Source organism: Bos indicus x Bos taurus, chromosome 5 (assembly GCF_003369695.1).
Source record: "Bos indicus x Bos taurus breed Angus x Brahman F1 hybrid chromosome 5, Bos_hybrid_MaternalHap_v2.0, whole genome shotgun sequence".
Classification (NCBI taxonomy): Eukaryota; Metazoa; Chordata; class Mammalia; order Artiodactyla; family Bovidae; genus Bos; species Bos indicus x Bos taurus.
Window position 1 is genome coordinate 93,759,511 of NC_040080.1, and position 25,547 is coordinate 93,785,057.

The 25,547-nt window shown below is 41.3% G+C and overlaps 1 protein-coding gene across 5 annotated transcripts in view; it reads right to left on the reverse strand.

The window, feature by feature from the left end:
• The window catches only part of ATF7 (activating transcription factor 7), a 95,296-nt gene that overhangs the window by 10,720 nt on the left and 59,029 nt on the right, over nt 1-25,547 (reverse strand). For all 5 annotated transcript variants that reach the window (XM_027543018.1, XM_027543021.1, XM_027543017.1 and 2 more), the window contains 8 exons: nt 19,520-19,616; nt 14,789-14,907; nt 10,489-10,626; nt 6,209-6,366; nt 5,072-5,171; nt 4,429-4,542; nt 3,698-3,850; nt 658-855 (listed from right to left, as the gene is read on the reverse strand). In XM_027543018.1, the coding sequence (XP_027398819.1) occupies nt 658-855; nt 3,698-3,850; nt 4,429-4,542; nt 5,072-5,171; nt 6,209-6,366; nt 10,489-10,626; nt 14,789-14,907; nt 19,520-19,616 (1,077 nt within the window). The remainder of the gene's footprint in view (nt 1-657; nt 856-3,697; nt 3,851-4,428; nt 4,543-5,071; nt 5,172-6,208; nt 6,367-10,488; nt 10,627-14,788; nt 14,908-19,519; nt 19,617-25,547) is intronic.

Genomic DNA, 25,547 nt, shown 5'->3' on the forward strand with positions numbered 1-25,547 from the left:
GAGACTGGGAAAGACATACTGAAGAGAGACTTTATTTTTAATCTATACTTCTGTGTGTGTATGTATGTATATACTACATATATGTTATATAAATATATTACCTTTGTAACTGAGTATTTTTAAAAAATCAGAAGAAGGGAATGATATTCAAGAAAATGTCTGGATTATAACTGTTCTATTTGTACTTGTGTGGTTTTTTTCTTAAGTGAAAGAAAGCTCATTCGGGGAAGAAACACACTTCATAGACAGAGTTAGGCCATCTCAGAAGGTCAGAGAGGCCTTCTTTCTTTCTTTAATTAAGCTGCATTATCTGGACAAATACTTTCCCTCTAGGTGTTCCACTACCAGTCAGATTTTACTGATGATTTAAGAGAGCACCCTGGGGCACTTCATTTATTTTCCTTCATCCAAAAGGGTCTATGGATGACTCATTCTGTAGCTGATTTGGGATTAGATGGTGAGTGTCCTTTCCAGTCCCCAGGGAAGAGATTTCAAGTCTGACTGTTAAGACATTCGTTCTGTATTCTTCCTGGCATATGTTCTGAATCCATCTTAATTTAAAGAATTATCATCTTCTACTATATTGTCCCACTTTCTCATGATTCAACATCACTTTCCAGATTCAACAATCCTAATAAGCACCCAGGACCCACTCACACTCAGCTGAATGTTCTGAGAAGTGAGTTCCTCAGCCTTCTTCTCTAGGGAGGACACCCACAGCTTCCGCTTTTGACGGCAGCGGGAGGCTGCAGCCCGGTTGCGCTCCAGAAAGCGCTGTCGCCGCTCATCTGGATCTTCATCAACCGTGCGCCGACGTCGACCTCCAGTACTAGGAGTGGGTTGGGCTGGTGAGACCTGTTGCCCAGAAGGAAGAGGAGTTACTTGAAGATCTGCTTAAAGGATCTACCAGCCTCTGTCACCATAGCAAGTCTCCTCACTCTGTCCCTTAGCTTCTCTTTTGCAGTAGTTCCTCATTCTGCCTCCTGTTTCCTTTCAGTCTTCTCAGTTCCATACTTGGACAAACTATAGTTCAGTTGGAAACTGATTGTTTCTGAGACAGACAGACAAAAATGAAACTAGGATCATTTTTTGTTTCTTAACAGTGAATATGGTGGGCAGGGAAATTATAATCAGGAGAAGTGTCAGGGGAACTTTCAGGGAGACTGTGGAATAAAAAATTGGAGAATTACTGACTTGGCCAAGCAATACAGACAAAACAACTGCATGCTGTAAGTTTCAGAAAAGAAGAAGAGATTTTACCATCAGTGAGATATGAGCTATCATGGAGATATATGAATTAGCATATTCTTTTTTTGCTGTACCACGAGGCTTGAGGGATCTCAGTTCCCTGACCAGGGACTAAACCTGGGCCGTGGCAGTGAAAGCCTGGAATCTTAGCCATTAGGCCACCAGGGAACCCCTAGTATACTCTTTTTATTTATAATCAGTTATTAGTCATACTCAACAATGGCCCTGCTTCCTGCTTTGTTTGTTCTGTTTTTAAAGAGAAAAACATTTTTAAATCCCTTTACAAATTGGTGATTTAAGACCATCTTTTTTTATTTTTTAAAGTTTTTATTGAACTTATTCGATTTAGCTTTTTTTTTTTTTTAATGTGTCTTTGGTCTCGAGGCATGTGGAACTTAGCTTCCAGACCAGGGATCAAACCTGTACTCCTTGCATTGGAAGGTGAAGTCTTAACCACTGGACCACCAGGGAAGTCCCCGAGACCATCTTTTTAAAAAAAATACTTATTTTCGGCTGTGCTGGGTCTTCGTTGCTGCGCGTGGGCTTTCTCTAGTTGCGGTAAGTGGGGTCTACTCTCCAGTTGCTTCGTGAGGCCTTCTCATTACGGTGGCTTCTCTTGCTGTGGAGCATGGGTCCTAGGGCACTCGGGCTTCACTGGTTGTGGTGCACGAGCTCAGCTGACCCATGGCATGTGGGATCTTCCCAGACCAGGGAACAAATTGGTATCCCTTGCATTTCAAGGTGTATTCTTAACTACCGGACCAATAGGAAAGCCTTTATCTTTTGTTTTTAAACTTTAGGCTGATGTCTCTTGTTTCTAAAGCACTTTTGAATCATTCTCCTTTTCTGTTAGCTGGTATGTACTCAAAGAAGATAGACCAATCTTATAATAATGGCCAAAATTAAAATATAGAAAGGTTAGCCATCTGTATAAAAGAAACTATGTAGTGTAAAACAATGCCAAAAATTAATTCTTCCCGAATCTGTTGCTATTAGAGAACATCTATATTGGTAGTTTCCAAATGCCAGAGCTCAAATCAGTTGCATGAGGATAAACATAAACTCATAAGAAAACAGAATCTTATTCTACTTTAGGCCCTACTGAATCATAGTCTCCAGTAATACAGATAATGAAGAGATAATTTTAATTATTCAGATTAATAGTCTCTCCCCCAAATGAAAAAAAGTGGAGAAGAAATTTCAAACTCATTTTAATGAGCTACAGGCCTTGGGGTTGCTGCTTCTTACTGTACTAAGGGAAGTTTACATAGATTCTCTTGTGATTTTCAACTTGCTCTTTGTTCTAAGCTCACTGGTGCACACGTAAAGACTGGCAATTGAGGGGGAGAATGGGGAAAAGGAAATGATGGATTCCTATTCTCTCATAGGCAACTTAATAATACATGCAGGGAATGGAGGTAAGAGAACAGACCAAGAGAAACTTGGGAAGAATAAGAAGGAAAGGAATTAGTGGTAACTAAAAACGAAGTCATGTCATTTCCTCAAGGGGAAGCAGCACAGTTTGGGCAAGGCGGCTGCTGCTTTACCATTTCTAGAAGGGACTGGCATCAGAAGGGGTTACAGGAAGGTGGGCAGGCTTAGCTTCTAACAAGAAAACTCAAATGAAAGCTTTTGTTGTTGGCCAAGCTTTAAGGCAGCATATGGTCATTAAATGTTAGGACATGTGGTGGTAACTGATGAAGCAGGTGGTGACATCAGGAAAAGGGGATGGGCCAAAGACCTAACTCCACAAACTAATACCAGGTTGTTGTCACCTAACCAGTACAGACAATATGAAACCAAGGCTTACTCGGTTTCCAAAGAAACTTAGTAAAACTGAGGCCTCCTTGAAAAAAAAAGAATTGGGCTTCTAAAGAAGATCTCTCTGGCTTTTTTAAGACTTTAATTTCTCCTGATAAAAAAAGATTAAATTGATAAGGAAAAAGTGTTTTTCAGGGTATGTGTTTGTTTACTGAGCCATCTTAATGCTGTGACATCATATTTTATTAATATATTGTTGTATAATATATTGTATCTGATTTTTGTATAAATATAATCAGTTAAGTTTTTGGGGGGGTTGGTGGGGGTTAAGATAGGAGAGACTAGAGACTTTGTTGTATAAAGTAGCTTGAAATGAGGTTCGGTCACATTTTAGAGGGCTCTACAGATAGAGCACTCACTTGTAGAAATAACAAAAAAGCAGAAAACAAAAACTGAGACCTCCTCTGTGGCAGTTCTGCATTATCCAGTCTGCTTGCATTTGTCTAACAAAAGGACAGATAAAGCAGAGTGCATTTTGCTGTCAAACTGTCAACAAGAAACAAAGTGCAAGTCGAAGCCCAGAAGGCTGAAATCCATTCCTCCTTCATTTTCCTGCTCCTTGAAAAAACAGATATGACCTAAAGAGTAACAGCGACAAGCTGGTTCCCCCATCAAGGGTCTAACTGACCTGTGGCTGGGCCGGGGATGGGGCGTCAGGGTGCTGGATGAGGATCTGGCTTTGCTCTGGACGGGCTGTCACCATGGTGCTGGCAGTCCCCACCACCATTCCACAACCACCATTGATTGAGGAGACTTGGTGGGTTAGGGTAGCTTTTAGTCTCTGTGGTAAAAGATAAGAAAAAATAGCTTGTCAAAGGTGAGATTTTATTAAGGGTGAGAAAAGTGGGCTTAGATTTTATTACTGGCCTTACAGACAAAATTCCCACAGTGATTTTCCCTTAACAAAGGGATTAAAAGAAAATGACATAGAGAGAAAGAGTGCCCATGATCCCTAAAATACCTACTCTGTTCCCTCATTATCATCCTGGGCACAGTTGGAGGGTGGGGGTTGTTGAACCGATAGAGTCCAGATGAAAGCTCTACCCTGGAACCTGGCCAGGGGCTGGTTACGCAGTTATTCACCTCTTGGCCAGCTCTCCTGCCCACTCATCCACCCTCCATCTGTCACCCTGGAACTGAAACAGCAAGAGTTCCATCCAAACAATCTGTGCTGCTTCTTTTCACTGCCATGGCCTGTGTACCAGGCTCTAAAGGTGGAAGAGAGGAGATAAGAGTCATGAATCAGGGTCTATTCTTCTCCAGACCCGGCAACTGGGTAGGTCTTTTAGCTCTGCAAGCCCCAGAAGATACCACTTCTTTCAGAGGGGCCAGCATTGCTCCAGGTTGGGATGTACTTACCATCTTGGCTTCTGATGGCATAGGGTGGCCAGAGGGAGAAATGGAACCACTGCTGTTAACTGGTGGGCCAGGGATACCAGGAATGTTGGGCACCATAGACACAGGTCTGGCCAGCTGGATCAAGAAAAGGAAGAAAAATCAGAAGGGGACATAATGCTATTAGTGGGGCAACAACTTCCCCAAATGAAGTGCTTTTGAGGCTGGCACATTAGGGCCTGTTCTATGCACCCTGTCCATGGGGCATGCAGAAAGTCTGGGAAATACCTTCCCTCATGGAGCACCACAGGATAGGGGATCTAATCCTTCAGTGCTGTGACAGTTTCTATGGGAAAGGCTGAGACTGTGTCTTGAGGAAAGTGGTGGGCAATTTGTGAGGTACTTAGTGCCAAGTGAAATAAGCCAATCAGCAGGCTGGCAAGATCAATTCCTAGACCAGGAGCCAACGGTCCAGATGAGCCTTTGTCTAGTGTTCCATAGTGCTGGATTGGCAGAGGTTAGTGAAAAGTATGGGCAGGCCGCCATGCTCAACTAATACAGACCAGAGCCCATGTTTCCCTGGGGCTCATGTGTGTTTATGAGCATTCAGGTGGAAGGGAGGGGTTCGTGTGTTGGTAGGGTTGGCTGCCCCAACTACAGAACTCACCGATATAACAGAAGGCATCTGTACTGGAGGCCCTGGCAGCACAGGCATGGTCTGTCCATTAGCAAGATGCATGACGAGAGGGAGGGAGCCGGTGGGAGACCTAGAGGAGATATAAAGTGAAATGCTCACAATACAGACTCTTTTGCCAATGATCTTCCTCCTGTAATTATAGCAGATTTCCCAGTCTTTTCTAGTTATGGTAACACTGTAAAATGTTGACACCCTCATGATGGCAGATAAAGCAGGGAATGCTACTTACCTTACCTTATAGATGGAGAGAAATGGCAAGACCTTTACACCTTGCAAATTAAGCAAACATCACTGAATTCAAGTGGGTGGGAAGCTAACTACTGAGTTTAGAACAAATAAATAAACATTCCTACACTGGCATGTATAAATTCTGTGCTATCTTAGATAAGGACTACTTCTACCAAAGTTGCCATTTTGCAAGGCTGTGTCATATGATAGCCAAATCTGAGTAAGTTACTCCTGTTCCTTTCCATGTTTTGTTCTACTCTAAGAAGGAAGCCATTCCTTTGTATTTTTCTTAATGGGTCTAGAGAACAATAAGCTTTCAGAGGCTGAAGCCTGACAACAGCCTCTTTAACCCATGGGTACCTGGAGACAGGATCTTAAGTCATCCCATTATGAAATCTGCATGGGCCACGCTAGGAGTGAAGACAAATAGACAAAATTAGGGATAGCAAAGACCAAGAGCCTTAACTGGGACTCAGGGGAACAACCAGACTTAAAAAAGATGACTTAATGGGTTTCAGCCCCTCATTCAGTAGTTCCTCCATAAACGTCTATAAAATTGAGGCCAAGAACTAAATATATACTTCCCTGTGTGACCTCAACCATTATAATGAACTTCCTAAAGTTCAAAGGATTCTTCTTTTAGGCTGAATAAGTATTAAACCTCCAAATTAAGGAAGTACACGCTCAAATAAATACTTGCTTGCCTACCAAAAAGGTAACGAAGATTCTGTTTATGGAGTGAAAAAAATTCATTTTGAAACACAATCTCAGTAACTTGTTTTCCTTGAGAATTCAGAAACAGTCTCTATTTTATAAAATAATTTCATACAGAGCAAAGAGATTTAAGCTTTGCTGCTTCTCCCTGCTCTCTATACTTACCCCAGTTGCCTGTTAGATGGGGGAGCCTGTGTGATGACGGAGGTTGGGGAAGGAAGGGTTGGGTGAAGTGGATCATAGCCCAAATGGAGAGGCAGGGAGCCCGGGCGTACGATGGTAGGCGTGGGAGTAGAGATCACAACAGGCTTTGGGGCAACATCCTGGGGAGAAGAACCAACAGATCACAAAATGCTTTAAGGGGTGCTTATAGGGAAATACAGAGCTGGTAAAATCTAGTATCAATTTATTGGAAAGAGCACTCAGGCTACTAAGGTAAATCGTGACCTGATTCCATGGTGATCATGGATCCACACCTCACTAACCCATTCAGAAGGAATGATGAGTTAAGACCTTTGGTTATCTCCCTTCCAGGGATAATGGCAATATGAGTGGGATGACAGTTGGAAGACCACTTGAAATCTCTGTAGAAGCATTACAGTATCATATAAATTCTAAGGAGTGACATAATTTTTGTTTGTTTTGGGGCCATGCTGTGCAGCATGTAGGATCTTAGTTCCCTGACCAGGGATTGAACCTGTATCCCCTGTAGGGGAAGCATGGAGTCTTAACCACTGGACCAAAAGGGAAACCCCAGGAGCATTATAATTCTTCATAATCTAGGTACTTTCATTCTAAACCTGATGCTCAAGTGTCCACTGATCCCTAATGGGAAAAGACAAGCATAAGACTGGCAATAAGGCAATCCAGTATCTCCCATAGACCACTTAAAAAAAGGGCTACGGAAGTCTGAATAATGACCATATTGTGATAAAACAAACTGCTTCCCATTGTTAACCCATTAGGACCTTAGACTGCCAGTGCCCACAGTGGCCCTGAAAACATCTCTAAGCAGCCTCTAGGACCTGGCTGCTGCTGGAAAGAGGAGGAGGGGAGGATAGCTGCAATGTTTATGGAGGGGATAGTTTTGAGATGTTAGCAAACTAGTTTTGGAGAGGTTAAGATGAGGTACAGATGCTCTATCCACAGTGGATACTAAATAATAACCACAGTAGAGACTGGAAGGGGCCATAAGGAGACTCCTGAGGTTCTGATAATATTTTCAAAGTGTTGGTTATATACACTGTAGACTGTGAAAATTCAGTAAGCTGTATACTCACAATTTATGTGCTTTTCTGTATGTGTACTATATTTAAATAAATTTATAAAAAAAAAAATCTCACAAAGTGTTTGCTTCAAAAAAGTAACACTAAGAATTCTGATAAATATTTCCTTCGAATCACTTAAAAATGTTCCTTTGGGAAGATTTTTTTTCCTAAATGGTTTAATGTTCAATTTATGAATTATGTGATTTTTCATTTTCACTTAATTGAAGTAGTACAACATATATGATCTAGTACAATATACATAAAGTATATAAATTTAAAGGATAAAACACAAATACATATGTAAAATAAAAACAAAGCCCATTTTTAGCACCCCAGAACATTCTCCTGTGTTCCTTCCTAATTCATACCTTCCCTCAAGAGGTAAAGGGTTTCCTCCACTTAAAAATAAATAAATTAAAAAAAAAAAAAAGAGGTAAAGAGTTGAAGATGAATTCTATCATCTTCAAATAGTTTTGCCTCTTCTTTACTTTTTTTTTTGGCTATATGGCATGTGGGATGTGAGCTCCCCGACCAGGGATCAAACCCGTGCCTCCTACATTGGGAGCTCAGAGTCTTAACCAATAGATTGCCAGTGAAGTCCCAGTTTTGCCTATTCTTGAATCTGATGTAAATGGCTTCACATGGTACGTACTTTTGTGTCTGAAATTTGTTGTTGTTCAACATAATGTCCACATTGCTGTATATATCATTAGTCTATTCTTTTTTTAATGCCATGTGGTATTCCATTTTAGAAATATACCACCATTTATTTATTCCCTTGTTGAAAGACATTTGGACTGCTTCCAGTTTTTTTACTATTATGAATATGAATTAAATTGAAGAAAGTGGGGGAAAACCACTAAAGCATTCAGGTATGACCTAAATGAAATTCCTTATGATTATACAGTGGAAGTAAGAAATAGATTTAAGGGACTAGATCTGATAGACAGAGTGCCTGATGAACTATGGAGGTTCGTGACATTGTACAGGAAACAGGGATCAAGACCATCCCCAAGAAAAAATAATGCAAAAAGCAAAAATGACTGTCTGAGGATGCCTTACAAATAGCTGTGAAAAGAAGAGAATCGAAAAGCAAAGGAGAAAAGGAAAGATACAAGCATCTGAATGCAGAGTTCCAAAGAATAGCAAGGAGAGATAAGAAAGCCTTCCTCAGCGATCAATGCCAAGAAATAGAGGAAAACAACAGAATGGGAAAGACTAGAGATCTCTTCAAGAAAATTAGAGATACCAAGGGAACATTTCATCCAAAGATGGGCATAATAAAGGATAGAAATGGTAGGGACCTAACAGAAGCAGAAGATATTAAGAAGAAATGGCAAGAATACACAGAAGAACTGTACAAAAAAGATCTTCATGATCCAAATAATCACGATAGTGTGATCACTCACCTAGAGCCAGACATCCTGGAATGTGAAGTCAAGTGGGCCTTAGAAAGCATCACTACAAACAAAGCTAGTGGAGGTGATGGAATTCCAGTGGAGCTATTTCAAATCCTGAAAGATGATGCTGTGAAAGTGCTGCACTCAATATGCCAGCAAATTTGGAAAACTCAGCAGTGGCCACAGGACTGGAAAAGGTCAGTTTTCATTCCAATCCCAAAGAAAGGCAATGCCAAAGAATGCTCAAACTACTGCACAATTGCACTCATCTCACATGCTAGCAACGTAATGCTCAATATTCTCCAAGCCAGGCTTCAGCAATACGTGAACCGTGAACTTCCTGATGTTCAAGCTGGTTTTAGAAAAGGCAGAGGGACCAGAGATCAAATTGCCAACATCTGCTGGATCATGGAAAAAGCAAGAGAGTTCCAGAAAAACATCTATTTCTGCTTTACTGACTATGCCAAAGCCTTTGACTCTGTGGATCACAATAAACTGTGGAAAATTCTGAAAGAGATGGGAACACCAGACCACCTGACCTGCCTCTTGAGAAACCTATATGCAGGTCAGTAAGCAACAGTTAGAACTGCACATGGAACAACAGACTGGTTCCAAACAGGAAAAGGAGGACGTCAAGGCTGTATGTCACCCTGCTTATTTAACTTATATACAGAGTACATCATGAGAAATGCTGGGCTGGAAGAAGCACAAGCTGGAATCAAGACAGCGGGGAGAAATATCAATAACCTCAGATATGCAGATGATACCACCCTTAGAGCAGAAAGTGAAGAAGAACTAAAGAGCCTCTTAATGAAAGTGAAAGAGGAGAGTGAAAACGTTGGCTTAAAGCTCCACATTCAGAAAACTAAGATCATGGCAAATGGTCCATTACTTCCTGGCAAATAGATGGGGAAACAGTGGCTGACTTTATTTTTGGGGGCTCCAAAATCACTGCAGATGGTGATTACAGCCATGAAATTAAAAGACACTTACTCCTTGGAAGGAAAGTTAGGACCAACCTAGACAGCATATTAAAAAGCAGAGACATTATTTTGTCAACAAAGGTCCGTCTAGTCAAAGCTATGGTTTTTCCAGTGGGCATGTATGGATGTGAGAGTTGGACTATAAAGAAAGCTGAGCCCTGAAGAATTGATGCTTTTGAACTGTGGTGTTGGAGAAGACTCTTGAGAGTCCCTAGGACTGCAAGGAGATCCAACCAGTCCATCCTAAAGGAGATCAGTCCTGGGTGTTCACTGGAAGGACTGATGTTGAAGCTGAAACTCCAATACTTTGGCCACCTGATGCGAAGAGCTGACTCCTTTGAAAAGACCCTGATGCTGGGGAAGATTGAGGGCAGGAGGAGAAGGGACGACAGAGGATGAGATGGTTGGATGGCATCACCGACTCAATGGACATGAGTTTGGGTGAACTCCAGGAGTTGATGATGGACAGGGAGGCCTGGTGTGCTGCGGTTCAGGGGTCGCAAAGAGTCGGACACGACTGAGTGACTGAACTGAACTGAACTGATGAATACAACTGCTATGAACATCCTTATATACTTCTTTTGGTGGACATATGCACTAATTTCTCTTCCATACAGACTTAGAAGTGGAGTTGCTGGGTCAGAGAATAGGTGTAATTTATATAAATCCTCTAAACAATGAACATTTATTTAAACATAATCAATCCTTCTGTATCACACTGTGTTTATACAACTATCACATCAAAACATCATCTACCAATTAAGTTTTAGATGACTCTTGGTAAACAGCTTTACCTTCTCCTTAAGCGGTGGGGAGCAGGGGCTAGAGGCAGGACTGTCAGGTGGGGATGAGTCTACCTCCACTGGCTCTTCTTCTTTGATTTTGATGTCTGGTGTAGAAGGCAGAGACATGTCAAGGGGCCCAGAAGCAGCCTGTTAAAAGAGAGAAATGAGCACAGTTCAATCCCATGATTCCCTTCAGGTTTAATCTATATCTTCCCAGTTAAAAGATGAGTGAATATACTTCTAAGAAGTTCAATCCTTGGTCAAAGCACCAAACTGAAAGTCAAAGAAATGTGGAACCCAGGTTTTACACACAACTGTGGCCAAATCGTTTAACTTCTCAGGGCTTCTGTTTCCCAACTATAAAATGAAGTTATTTACACCTGCCTCACCATGGATGAACACTGATAAAGATTCTGAAAGGAGGGGAAAAAAACCTTTAAATGCCTATGAAGACCCTGAAAGGAGAAAATAAAAAAAAGATGTCATTTATCCATCACATTCTATGATTATTTTTTAGGAAAGCACAACAATTTCTGAATCCAGTGCGTTCCTATTCTCAACCAGCTCCACTGGCTACTAGAGAGCTGTGAACACTTTTTCTGCCAATCAGAATGACTAGGTTACCCAATTATCAAAAGCAAACAAAAAAAAGTTGGCTATTAAAGTACTGTCAATGAAAGAGGAAATATCTTTTCTGGGGAACTCTCCATGCTTGATGGTGTTCTCACCCCCAAATCTGATGCTAGATGCTAGAAGCTAGGAAGATAGGGTTTTGGGGTAACAAAGAAAGGAAAGGCTGATCATTTGATCAGTCAAAGAAACTAGAACTTGGGACTAGGGGCAGGACTGGAGAAAACTAGAAGGGAAAGAGTACTCTTCTGGCAGTGGTGCAATCACCTCACAGAACTGGGAAGCCATAAGTGGCTTTGAAGAGAACAATAAACCATCTAAGATGACCCTGATACTGCACAACAGGGAGGCTGGCATTGCAGTTCAGTTTCATGACAAAGTGGATTCTTGGTTCTATTCTTCCCACATCCTAGGCTTCTTGGTGAAAGAGGAGCTTGTTTTTAATTTATCCCTTGCTATTTTAATCACTAGAAATCCTGGTATTTGAGTGAATTGAAGATAATCTGGTATCTACTACATTAGAGAAGGTGGTAATAGTTCTTTCTCTCCAATCTGATAAGGATGAGCAACAGCAAAGATGGTTTCAATTTCTGCCCTCATTTTTTTCTACACAGATGTCAGGTCCAAGTGGGCTAATTCCTGGATCCCTGAAGTCAGAGGGTGGTGGGAAGGAGAGGCCTCTTAAGTAAATACAACCACAAGTTTAAAATCTCCTAGAGGCATCTCCTAGAAAAGTTGTGGTTCAGAGAAGTTTTGGGCTCATAAAACACTCCTGGAGATAATTTTCCACTGAGCCTATGCTTCTCATCAAGAAGAGGTGAAGACCACTCCTGACCAAGCAGGGAGAAACACCAAGAGATGCCCAGTGAGTAAAGGCATGACTGACTGTGTCAACTGAGCTAAAAGGGCAGTGGAAAAGACTTGGAGCCTTTAAAAGGAGGCTAATTTTCTTGAATTTCCCTATAATGAGTTTGGTTTAAAATCCTTCACAACCTGGTGGAAACAATTTGACTGATTTCTTTGGGGCGAGGAAGAAATGACAGGGGGGATAAAGTAGAGAAACTGTAAAATAAAATTATACCACATAGATTGTAAGCAAGTGACTGATAAAAAGAATGACGAACAGACCACCACAAGTTCTGCCATTTGAAAGGAGAACTACAAATATATGCCACTGAGTTTCCCCCCACTTTCTTTTAATATGTGGGAGATAACAGGAAATGAAGATGACAGAAAGCTATAGAACTTGGAAGGACCCCCAGTGATAGGAACACTTCATTCTTATAATTTAAGATGGATGGAAAAATTGTGCACAAACTCTTTTGATTTACCTGCTGATAGCTTATAGTGAATGGTGTTGGATTTGTGGCCTCGAGAGGAGAGAATTTCGATCTGGGGCCAGAGACAAGGCTTGATCACTCAGAGTTTTGTGTAGCAGAAGTTTTATTACAGTGAAAAGAGACAGCTTCTGACATAGACATCAGAAGTGGGCAATGAGTGCCCCAATCACTAGTTCGGGTGGGGCTTTATATACTTTTTCAGTTGGTACCATCAATAGATCAAAAGAGTATCTTAAGGTTGTAAAGGTCTTATCAGACCCACTGGGACAACATAATCTTAAAATAATAGGATTAGTCAGAAGGTTTCTGTTAATGGGAAGCATGTCTCCAAGAAAGATACATTGTTGCTGCTGCTGCTAAGTCAATTCAGTCCAGTCAACTCTGTGCGACCCCATAGAGGGCAGCCCACCAGGCTCCCCCATCCCTGGGATTCTCCAGGCAAGAACACTGGAGTGGGTTGCCATTTCCTCCTCCGAGATACACTGTTGTTATATAATAATTATATACTATATACAGAGCTTAAGGAAAAACACACCATTGAGCAAGATGTGCTGTTCTGTTGTGTAATCCTTAGCTCTGGACTTAAAGTTGGTCTCAGTAGAAACAGATTGTTGCCATAACAACTCAGAGCTTTCCAAGGGCCCTGGTCTCCTTATCAACATACCTAAGAATAAGCTCTCTCACTGCTATCTCCCTCTTAGAGGGGAAGAGTCCTCCCTGGAAATTTTTTCTTAAGTCTTGGCTTTCCTGTATTCTGGTAAGATTCCATGCCTCACTGCACCCTGCAATTATGGGAGGTACACGTGTTAATGTGTATGTTCTGAGATAGAGATATTGGAATTTTTTCTGAATTATTATGGAAAAGATACCTGATTTTAAGTAGTGACTAATAACCCAGAATTATAATTCTAAAATAGAGTAAACTTTAACTTTTTCTTTTGCCCCCAAACCCCTTATTCCATGGGAACTATTTTTCTTTGACTCTGCTTCTTGAACTATTTCCTCTGATCTTCCAAACTAAAGGATTCTCTAGGGATCTTGAATATAAAGGTTAAAATCAGGATCACAGCATCTCAGAATCTGAAGTGATTCCAGTATTTTAATCCTCTCCACAATATCTATCCTAAGAGACCTCCATATAATTGGACATACCTTGTGATAGCTTCCTATCCTGATCCTATTTCTACTTCTAGGCCACAGAGAGTAAGTTTAACCCCTCTCTTACACAAAAACTCTTCAACTATTTGAAGACTGCAATTTTGTTTCAATAAAATTTCTTTTCACACTTCCCTGGTGGTTCAGGGGTTAAGACTCCATATTCCCACTGCAGGGGGCATGAGTTTGATTCTTGGTTGGTGAACTAAGATCCCAATGCCACTGCTGCTGCTGCAGCTAAGTTGCTTCAGTCGTGTCCGACTCTGTGCGACCCCATAGACGGCAGCCCACCAGGCTCCCCCGTCCCTGGGATTCTCCAGGCAAGAACACTGGAGTGGGTTGCCATTTCCTTCTCCAATGCATGAAAGTGGAAAGTGAAGGTGAAGTCACTCAGTCGTGTCCGACTTTTAGTGACCCCATGGACTGCAGCCCACCAGGCTCCTCCGTCCATGGGATTTTCCAGCCGAGAGTACTGGATGGGTTGCCATTGCCTTCTCCCCCAATGGCACTGGGTGTGGCCAAATCAAAATAAGAAAATAAAACAGGAGACAAGTATGATCCTTTCTATGCAATAAAATGTGTATGCAGGAAAAAAAAAAAAAGCGGTTTCTTTAAATGTTCCCAAAGTGACCTAATTTCTGATTCTTTCACCATCCTGGCTGATCTCCTTTGAAAGGCTTTTAAGAACATCCTTCCTTAAGCTTAATGTCTTGACTATTACTACAGAGTTACTCGGAGGTAGGAGTTACATACACTGAAACAAAGAAGAGTCAAAATTCAGTAAATGTCTACTGATTGGCTGACTGAATAAAACAATCCAAGTGAGAAGTCTGATTAGCGCAGAAAAGAGTGGGATTTGGCAAAAAAAAAAAAAAACCATTATATAACAAAATTTGAGTAACATATCCAGAACAAAAATAGTTTAAAAAATAGATTACTGAACAACGTCCACTAGAAGGGCAAGAAAACTGGTTTTTGATGAAGACCCAACACTTGTGCTTATCCATCACCTGGACACCCTAAAGACTTGAATGGCTGACAAGGATAAGTGAGTATTATCTGGTTCTATAGAACCAAGCCCATAATTTGTTGCTTTAACCAATTATGCAAATTATCCCAGGGCACAGTGCAAGTTGCCTAGATCTGAACACCACCAGTTTTTTAGCAAAAGTCCCGCCTCTTGCCTTTTTTTCATCTTCATCTGCAGCTTTTTTGAATTCATGTTCAAAGGAGTTAGCTAGTTCATTGAAGAGTCCCACCTCTTCACAGTTCTTCAGGAATCGAGTTGGAGTAGGAGTTTGATCTGTAGACATGAAAAGAAAAGGAACCTTTATTTTAGTTTTGATCTGAGATTAAAACTAGAGAGCACATCAAGAACACATTTTTATTCTTCTGTTTGGAAAGAATCTCTATGTTTAGGCAGATTTGCTTTTATGGAGCACTAGTCAGTAAAGACTGGTGTTAGGCCACCAGAGGGTGTCTGTGCTGTGTTGCCTCAAGGCCAGCAGAGGGACGACAGAACAATGTTTCGTTGTGTGGCTATCTATATGTAACCACCTTTCTCTCAGAGGCTGGTTTCAGCTCCCTCACCCCCAAAACAAAACAAAAACTGCCCACCCAGGTGGAGTCTGTGAAACTTTTAGGTGGGAAAATCAAGTACAGTTAAGTGACATTTTCTCTTTACACTTATTCTCTGCTAGGTCTGAAGTGAGTAGGTGTAAGCAGATGGACACTAAAATCTGATGAGGAGAAGAGACTGAGGATCAGATGGCTGAGTCTACTTGCTAAAGCTACCAAGTAAGAAATGGTGCCTTGTTTTTCAGCTGTCACTAAGGTAAGAGTCTGTTACCTTCTTGAAGGCATTCCAGGCACATCTAGGGGCTGGGGAACAAGATAGCAAGATCGTGAGCTAGAAAAGGAAACTGCAAACAATAGACCTCACTGCATGGAGACCTGGGACCAAGAGCAAATTCCGGAAACCAGGATATTTGGATTTAGATTTGCCAGCCAAAATATCCTCTCAGAGGCTGCACAAATCTTTCCTCAGCCCGCTGCCTCTGCCCTTGGGAAGAAGGAGGCTCTGGGTAACCCACGGGAACTTTTCAAGCAACTTGAATTTTAGATTTGAGCTTCTCTCTCCCCATCCTGTTTTTCTAGTTTTCCTCTCTTGCATGCTAAGTTGCTTCGGTCGTGTCTGACTCTTGGTGATCCCATGGACTGTAGCCCACCAGGCTCCTCTGTCTATGGGATTCTCAAGGCAAGAATACTGAAGTGGGTTGCCATGCCCTTCTCTGGGGAATCTTCCTGACCCAGGAATTGAACCCATATTTCTTATATCCCCTGCGATGACAGGTTCTTTACCACTAGTGCCACCTGGGAAGCCCCTTTTCTCTCTTAGGTCAGTTGTATCTTGTTCTCTGGTCCTAACTCAATTATGACGGTTTTCCTTGCACTGCTAATCACCTTGGGGATTCATTTCATATTCCAAACCACTAAACCGAATGATAGGGATAGAATGATGTTTAAACAATATTTTAAGGAGTGAGACCTGGGGCTAAAATCACTCCTCCTAGCATGATCAATTGGGAATAGTCCAGTGGGATTTTCCATGGAAACAACGTAACTTTTTTTTTTTTTTATTTAAACAAAACTTCTTCTGAATCAGAGTGTTTGGAAAACTTACCACTAACCTCCCAAAATAGTTTTAAAAGGTTCTCTGGCAGCTTTGGTTGGCCAACGATAAAGCCACTTTCCCTCCATCCCCGGGTGAGTGGAGGTAATATTCCCTTATGCATAGAGAGTACTTCAGTAAGGGCACATTAAAAAATCACAACTCAAGTGGAACAGGACGGGGCAGCTAAGGGCATGGTTACAGCAGAAGAGGGCCTTATGGATCTCTGATCTGAGGCTCATATAAACTTTTTCCATTCTTGAACAGCCAGCCAGAAAATGTATATAAGAAAACCCTTAGCTTGCTCTGATGATTCCAGAGAAATCAACAGGTGTTTATTGAATGCTTTCTGTGTTTTGCTGCTGTATGTATAAACTGTGTGTACATTTGGGGGAGGGGGAGAGGGAGAGATAGAAGTATAGGAGTTTGGGCCAAAAAGAAGTATGGTTCTTGCCATAGAGAACTAAGAGGATGTTTTATAGTTGAAGAAATAAAGTTAATTTATATAGAGAGTATCACAGTATACAAAAGATATGTGCCATGTATGGCACAGAATAAAACTGTTACAGAAATAAAGACAAATTAATGGCGGAGCAATTAGGAAAGATTTCAAGAACTGGGACTTGAGCTGGGCCTTAAAGAATGGCTTCAGAGGGTAGATGAGAGAGAAAGATTAGTAGGCTAAGAGGAGTCAGGCAGGTGAAGGCACAGAGAGAAGCAGGTATGGCACCAATATATAGATGAGGAGAAAAAGGTATGTGCAGGTCAAAAGACAGTCATGTTAGGGACATAAGTTGCATTTAAAGATGGGTAAATACCGCAGGGCAAGGTTATAGAAAGCTTGAAAACCCAAATAAAAATAGCCTTAAAGTAAGAGAAAATAGGAAGATAATGACAGATTTTGAGCAGAGGACAAGAATTTCAGTAAGTCTGGTTTTTCAACAGAATGCAAGATGGATTAGAATGAGAGACCAGTCAAGGAGGCCAGCTAGAAGACTATGGAGGGATTCAAGCACACTGATGGTGGATGGCAGGAAGCACAGAAAGGAACACAACAGTCAGAAGTGAAGAAAGAATAAAACGATACAAGATTGTGAGAATATTGATATCACTGAATATCAAAGCGGAGGAGCTGGTTTTGAGGACAAGGAATTCCTTAACTGACAGTCACTGACATGAATATCTGAAAACAGAAAGATAGCCAAGTAAGTGTTCAGTAGGGGCTGAAATACATGTGAGGTACCAGGTCTTAATTTGGAGATATGAGAATCACCAGACTAGATAGGAGAGCTGAAATGGGCAGTGGGATGAATGCCCTGAAACAGAAGGCAAAGAATAACAGGAAAACAGTTTATCTCTTTGGGACTGTCCTGTGTCATTTTCTCTCCCCACTCATGGAGGGTGGCATAGGCATTTCCACACATTTGGAATAACCTCTCCAGCTTGATAACTCTGCCCCAAATTTGGTGTGTGTGTTCAGTCATTAAGTTGTGTCCAACTCTTTGCAACCCCATGGACTGTAGCATGCTGGGCTTCCTTGTCCTTCACTATCTCTTGGAGTTTGTCAAATTCATGTCCATTGAGTTGGTGATGCCATCCAACCATCTCATCCTCTGTCGCCCCCTTCTCCTCCTGCCCTCAATCTTTCCCAGCATCAGGGTCTTATTTTCCAATGAGTCGGTTCTTTGTACCAGGTAGCCAAAGTTTTGGACCTTCAGCTTCACCATCAGCCCTTCCAATGAATATTCAGGGTTGATGTCCTTGAGGATTGACTGGTTTGATCTCCTTGCTGTCCAAGGGACTTTCAAGAGCCTCAAATTTACCTGTTGCATAAACTTCTTCGATCAATTTCACTTAATAATAATTCTCTGAGTACTGATGCTGTTTGTATTATTCACTTATACTTGACTTAAAAATACTAAAATTTTTTCCATACATACATGCCCCAACAATAAATTTAAGTATGTGTTGCCTACATACATGTTTATGCCCTCTCCACTCTTCCAAGGACCTTCCCCAGGCTTTCTTAAGGATCACTAATGACAATGTCCCCAACTTAAGTCTTTTTCCAGGAATTACAATCCACAAGCTCCCAGCAAAGTGCCTGGTACACACAGTAGATATTCAACAAATAATAAGGTACAGGAGATCTGTAGGGCAAGCCCCTTCCTTCATGTACAGAACTATGGGAGGAGGTTCTCTCTTTTCTCCTCTGTGTCTCAAGCAGCACTTTGGCTGGTAGTACTTAGAGAGATTGGGCTTTCCAGGTGATGCAGAGGTAAATAATCCACCTGCCAATGTAGGAGATGTGGGTTTGATCCCCACGTTGGGAAGATCCCCTGGAGGTGGAAATGGCAATCCACTCCAGTATTCTTGCCTGGAAAATTCCATGGACAGAGGAGTCTGGCGGGCTACAGTCCATGTGGTTGCAGAGTCAGACATGACTGAACACATGCACACTTAGAGAAATTGTGCCTTACCTGAATTATTAACTGATACTATACAATAATCATCATTAAATTCTCCACTGGTTAAACATGGAGGTAAGCTTGCTTAACTCAGGCTAAATCAGAACCCCTTGTGGTAACAAAAGAAAGAGCCCACTTTGTCTGCCTGTCTAGCTGAAAACAGCATGAGAGAACTGCTGCAGTGTTTGAGAGGAGTTGCTAAGAATGCTCCCTTGAGAATGGCACAGGCAAGCAAAACAGTATCTAGAGCAACCGGTGAGAGGTTCCAGTCGCCCAACTGCCCTAGAAAAGCCCACTGTTTGCCCTCAGTGGTCATAAGGGAAGTTGAATTTACGAACCGACAACCTGCCTGCTTGGGGAGAAACTGACACCCAGTGGAAGAGAAGCAGCCAGGCCAGGCCAACTTCCTTGCTCTCTTTTGTTCACCCCTTTGCTGTGGGTAGGGAAAAATGTCAAAGGCATCTTTTGTCTGCAAATCTTCCAAACTCTTAATAAAAAGGCGGCAAGGAGGGAATAGACTGAAAACAGCTAAGACAAAAACCTCAACACACCCACCTCAAAAACCGCAGAACCCAATCTTGTATTAAAAACTGAGAGAGTGGAGGGCACAATAGAAACTTGGGAGCTTTTAGTGTTCCTTTCTCCTGATTAAATGCAGATCACATAAGGGCTCTTAATGGGAGAAGGGGAGTACAGCTCCCGGTACATCTGGTCCCTGGTATTAATCTTAACTGTCTGGTGATATCAAGGCACGTGGCTTCTGGGGCAGCAAATACCTGCGATGATGACTGAGTCAGTTCGGGCTGGGCCAAATTTCAATGTCATCTCATGCTTGTGTTTATGAACTGCCAGGTGGTCCTCGTTTGTAAATCTCTGAAACGAAACAGAAACAGAGATGTGAAAAAAAAAAGAAGTGACTCAGTGCCCTTTTAAAAATGTCCTACCAAACATCCTACAGTAAGGTTGGTCCCTGGAAAGAGGGACTGGAGAGGGAATGGGAAGGAAGAAAAAAATGGAAATGATGGAAAAGGAGAGGAGATGGATTCAAAAAGAGAAAATAGGAAAGGAGAAAATGAAGCACTAGAAATCTGGAGGAGAGGGGAAGGGGAAGACCGTAGCACCAACTGCTCTGTATTACCAGGTCCAAATGAGAGAAATGGACAGATTGTTGGTGAAGTGGGATCCAGGCAGGAGGTTCCAAATGAAAAAAACATTAAGGCTAGCTCGTAGCAAGCAAGGGAAAAATAATGTTTAATAATGATAATAAAGAAAGGAGAAGGGAAAGGCTGGGTACTGGTTGGTCATCACGAAAATATAGGAAATTCAGGATGAAGCTCTCCATGGTAGGGCTGAACTGGACTATTTATGAGGGGCCTAACAGAGAGATAAATTATGCAGGATTAGGAGAACCATTTAACTTCCTGGCCCCTACAGTGCTGCAGCAGGCGCCTGCCCAGCTATTTGGCTGAGGGTTTTAATGAGCCAGGATGGAGCTGTAGAGGACAGAGGCCCATTGGCCAGAAGTAATGGCACACACCAGCCCCATCGGCCAAATGCTGTCTCCCTTCATCGGGCAGCCCGCCTGGGCTCCATCAGCCATAAAGGGGGCCAGTGCAATGCTGTTGACTACATAATGGTAGAATAAAAATGCAAGCAAAAAAAAAAAAATTTTTTTTTTAGGGTAGGGGGAAGCCTGTAGGCAGGATGAGGAAAGAGAAAAAGGAGATGGTATGGAAATTTTATTTATTTAGGGGTTTGGTGAAAGGACAATGAAAATGTGAGGCTAGGTCTGCCTCAGTTTATGACTAAGTGAGACAGGGTTATTGGACAGTAATTTATGCTCCCCCCCTTTCTTTAGAAGGGGGTGATGAATAGAACAGATGAACAGCAGTAATTCAAAAGAATGATACCCTCAAAATTCCCTTTGAGGCTGCCTGGCCATGTTCCTTCATTAAAACATGCCTGCAACGCAGTAACAGCTTGGATGCCGCAGTTTTCCACAGCTCTTTCACTAGCCAGGCTCTGAAACATGGTTCTATTCGTCTTTTTGTTTCTAAAAATAATGATTGGTTAGTCCTCTTTTTTCACTCTCATTAGATAGATACACATTTCCCACCAAAACTCATCCTTTGGCTCTCTATCCACAGCTCTTCTTGACTTCAAACCAGTCAGGAGTTGGCTCCATCCTAGCACCTATCTAGGCAAGAAAGCAAAACTGAACTTTTAAAATTTCTTTATTTTACCTAAAAGTAGCTTTCCCCACATTTTCTCTAAGCTCTATCATAACTGAAGCTTAAGACCTAAAATCCTTCCAGGCTAGGCCTACAAGCCTGAAGGGTAAAGGGAATTTTCAATTAAACATATTAAGAATCAAGAAGTAAAAGAATCAAAAGAAGACTGCCTTCGTTGTTTCCAGTGGATCCTGGACAAAACTGAATAGAGTGTGTGCATATTTAGCCAAGAACTTTAGTTTTCTCCATTGTTGGCTAATTTTAGGCAACGTAGACATTGATTATTATCATAGGCATCAACTTTTTCAGTCACAGATTTTTCCCTAAGGAAAGGATGGAGAGAGTGGGAAAGGGGGGGAATAGTCTTTTAACCATGGGTATGACATTTCTAGGTTAAACAAATCAGTGCAGAGGGTTTGGGATTGCTGGGTATTTGGTAAAAGGAAATGAGCAGAACTAGTCTATGAAAGAGGAAAAACAATCACTTTACAGGGACAGGAAGGGTAGCGGATTAGGGTATATGTTTTCAAAATGTACTGGTGATGTTATGACAATCTTTTTTCAAAAATACATTTATAGGTACTTCAAGGAAATTATCTGTAGGTAGTTTAAAAAATGTGGCACAATGTTCTAGAATACACAAGGATGACTTTCAAGCAAAAAGTCCTTTTCTACTATCAGAAGTCTAGCTTGGAGAAGATTTTAAATCTCCAGGCTTTGCTCTAGTTAGGATCATTTAGTATTTTAAAAGGCAACTCCCCTTCTTGTTACAACTTTTCTGCATAGTTGTGATCTGTTTGTTCTCTAGTTCTTGTTCCTCTCTGCTACACAACCCCACTCCCTTCACATCACCCTATTCCCCTTTCAGTGGTTTATTTTTCCAAACCAATAGCTGGTGTCTGAAGAGAACTGAACATGACTAAAGGGATCTCCCACCCATCAGCATCTCATAGGGTTTTGAAAACTGTGATCATAGGAAAAAAAATTACATTTTCATTTTCACTAAACTCTGAAATTTAGCATTCCTAATTCATCAAAGAAATTGCACATATTCTCATATTACATTACAGTTATTATAAGTATCTCAGAATAGCCTTTCTACTCATCACTATTTCAAAATTATGATAGTCACCAGACCTACCACTAGAACTTACAGACAGTATTATGCGTAAAAAAGCACATGTATTATCAAATATTTTAAAAATATTTTGATAACTGTATATAAAAATAATCACTTTGTTTGTAATCCTATGTCTTTTATTTTACTGATTTAAAAATATTATTCTGAGGAGGGGTTCATAGGCTTCATCAAACTGCCACTGTGGGTTACGACACTACAAAAACTAAGAATCCTTCTGAACTAAATCATAGTATGCTTCAGAGGAGGAGCGAAAATGGCAGGAGGAGGAGCTTAAGAAGCAGGGCACTGGCATGGTTTGGCTCCAGTCACCTCTCCCTGCCAGAGTAAGAAAGAGAATAAAAGTTTACTCAAGTTTTTTTTTTTTAGTGAGAGAGTGTCGAGGTTTTTTAAATTTCCAGTTGTGTTGGTGTTTGTTGTTGCACACGGGCTTTCTCTAGTTGCGGAGGGTAGGGGCTACTCTCTAGCTGTGGAGCACAGGCCTCAGGCACACGCGTGTCAGTAGCTGTGGCCCAGGGGTTCGTTAGAGATATGGCTTGAGGGTCCCAGAGCACCAGCTCAGCAGCTGTCATGCGGGGGCTTAGTTGCTCCATGACATGTGGCATTTTCCTGGACCAGGGATTGAACCCATGTTCCCGGCATTGGCAGGTATATTCCTGTTCACTGCACCACCAGGGAAGTCCTAAACTTTTTTTTTTTTAATCAAAGCGAATGTCAATTTGGCTATTATTTTCATTGTTCCTTATATTCTCTCTTGTTATATTTAAGAGTTAACTCAAGAATTCTCTGTGAAGTGTCAGTCACTCAGTTGTGCCTGGCTCTTTGCGACCCCATAGACTGAAGCCCACCAGGCTTCTCTGTCCATGGGATTTTCCAGGCAAGAATACTGGAGTCGGTAGCCATTTCCTTCTCCAGAGGGTCTTCCTGATCCAAGGATTGAACCCGGGTCTCCTGCACTGCACGCAGATTCTCTGACTGAGCTATGAGGGAAGCTTCTAGGTGAATCTTGAACAACATGCTTAGGAAACCATACCTTTAAAAGCAATTTCTCAATTAAAAAGTCTAAAATTATTAAGTGATAAAAATTTGACCTTATTAAAAATAGATTATTCTATTGAATTAAATAAAATGGGTAGAGACGCTTCTTAAAAAGATCTCCTTTTTGAATTATTGCCCATTTAAAAATCCAGCTCTCTCATTTGTTAATACAGTTAGTGAGTCTTCCTTTGTTCTTTGCTCTTACCTATTCCTAAGGTTTTGGCAAAGAGCCACTCAACTTAGGGGAATATTCACTCTGGTTGTAGAGTAAAAAATGATACTTTTCAATAAATGTATAGATATTAACCATTCCAAGACAACTGAGGGTTGATATTATTCAAAATTGGACTGAAGAATTTAAGTTATACTGGATCACAAAGGCAGTTTATATGCCTTGGGAGAAGATGTAAATAGTAACACAATAAAGTTAAAGAGTTGAGAGTCTTATTTGCCCAAATAAATGAATCAGGACAGCTTCTTGGCATAAATGGGAGAGGGAAAGTATTATGTGCTAATTTGCACCATAGCTAGAGCCCAAGATGACTTAGATTCGCCCTATCCAATGCACTTGAAACGTGGCTGGGCCAAACTGAGGTGTGCTGTCCTGCACTGTGCACACAAGGCTTCCCAGGTGGCGCAGCGGGTGAGGAGTCTGCCTGCGATGCAGGAGACACCGGAGACATGGGTTCCATCCCTGGGTCAGTGGGTGAGGAGTCTGCCTGCAATGCAGGAGACACAGGAGACATGGGTTCCATCCCTGGGTCAGGAAGGTCTTGGAAGAAACATGGAAACCCACTCCAGTATTCTTGCCTTTAGAATTCCATGGACAGAGGGAGCCTGGCGGGCTACGGTCCATAGGGTCGCAAAGAGCTGGACACGACTAAAGAGACTTAGCACCCACTCACGCACGTACTAAGTCAAAACACAGACTGGATTTTGAAGACTTAGTATGAAAAATGAAAGAGAGAACATAAAATATCTCAATTTTATTTTGATTCTATGTTGAAATGATATTTTGAATATATTTGCTTAAATAAAATATATTAAAATTAATGTCACTTGTTTATTTTTACTTTTTAATGTGGCTACTAGGAAATTCAATGCTACTTATGTAGCTTGCATTTTGTGACTTGCAATATATTTCTTTTGGAGAGCTTTGATCTAGATAACATGCCTGAAGATCCAATGGGAATTTTAATCATGTGCCACACTTGATTTTTTGTTTTTTTTCCTCCAAATTAACTTTTTTGGCCTTACTGCACAGCTTGTGGGATTTTAGTTCCCCTACCAGGGATGGAACCCACGTCCCCTGCAGTGGAAGCACGGAGCCCTAACCACTGGACTGCTAGTGAAGTCCCCAAACCTGATTCTTTCCCCTCAAACACTTTCTCTAAATACAGTTTACACTCTATGGTAGTGGTTCTCAATTAGGGGCAACTCTGCCCCCCAGGGGACACTTGGCAATGTAACATTTGCTTATTACAACCTAGGGAATGCTACTGAACTATAGAGGGCAGAGGCCTGGGAGATGCACTGGACAGCTCTCTAAAATAAAAACAAAATTATCTGACCCCAAGTGTCATTTGTGTCTCTGCTGAGAAATTCTGCTTCAAGATAACAGGGAAAAGAAAAAACAAACAAACAAAAAGGCTGTTTTTTAGTTTCCTTTGCCGAACTGCCAACACATGTTTTTGGATATGAAACTTGGAAGGAGAAAAACACAGGCAGAAAACTCGCAACCTCATTTCAGAAAATGGCTGATGTACTGCCAATCTGCAAATACTTAGGAGAGGGAAATTAGGAAGATGAGACAGAAGGCACTGTAATTGGGAGAAGAACAGACTAAATGCAGTTGTCATGCACTGCCTTGTTAGTGGCAAAGAGGTAACACCAAAAAAGCAAATCGGCTATTTCCTTTTTGGCTATTTTGGATTTTCACTCCTCAACAGAGGGAAAAAAAATATCAAGAAAGGAAATTTTTTTAGTTTAAAAAGCATAAAATAGACTACAGGACTATGAGGAAGTCAATCGGAAAAGTGATATTAGTATCAGAATGGGCACAGAAGGTACAGTTTTGGTAAAAAATACTTTCCATTTCTAGGAGGTTTCATTCTCACCCAGTCTCCTGTAATAAGAAACTGGACTCCCACCTGCTAGCAAACGGACTAAATAACAGAACGAAGTAAAAAGTTAGGAATGGCCTGAAGAATAAGCACAGTGGGAACTGGAAATCAGGAATACATGTCAGTGAATGAAGCCTTAAGTTTTTAAAAAGTTGATGTATAATGTATATAAACTGCAAAAACCTCAAGTGTAGAGCTCAATGAATTTTTATATAAGTATGAAAAGAAATAAAGTGAAACCGTTAGTTGCTCAGCTGTGCCTGACTCTTTGGGA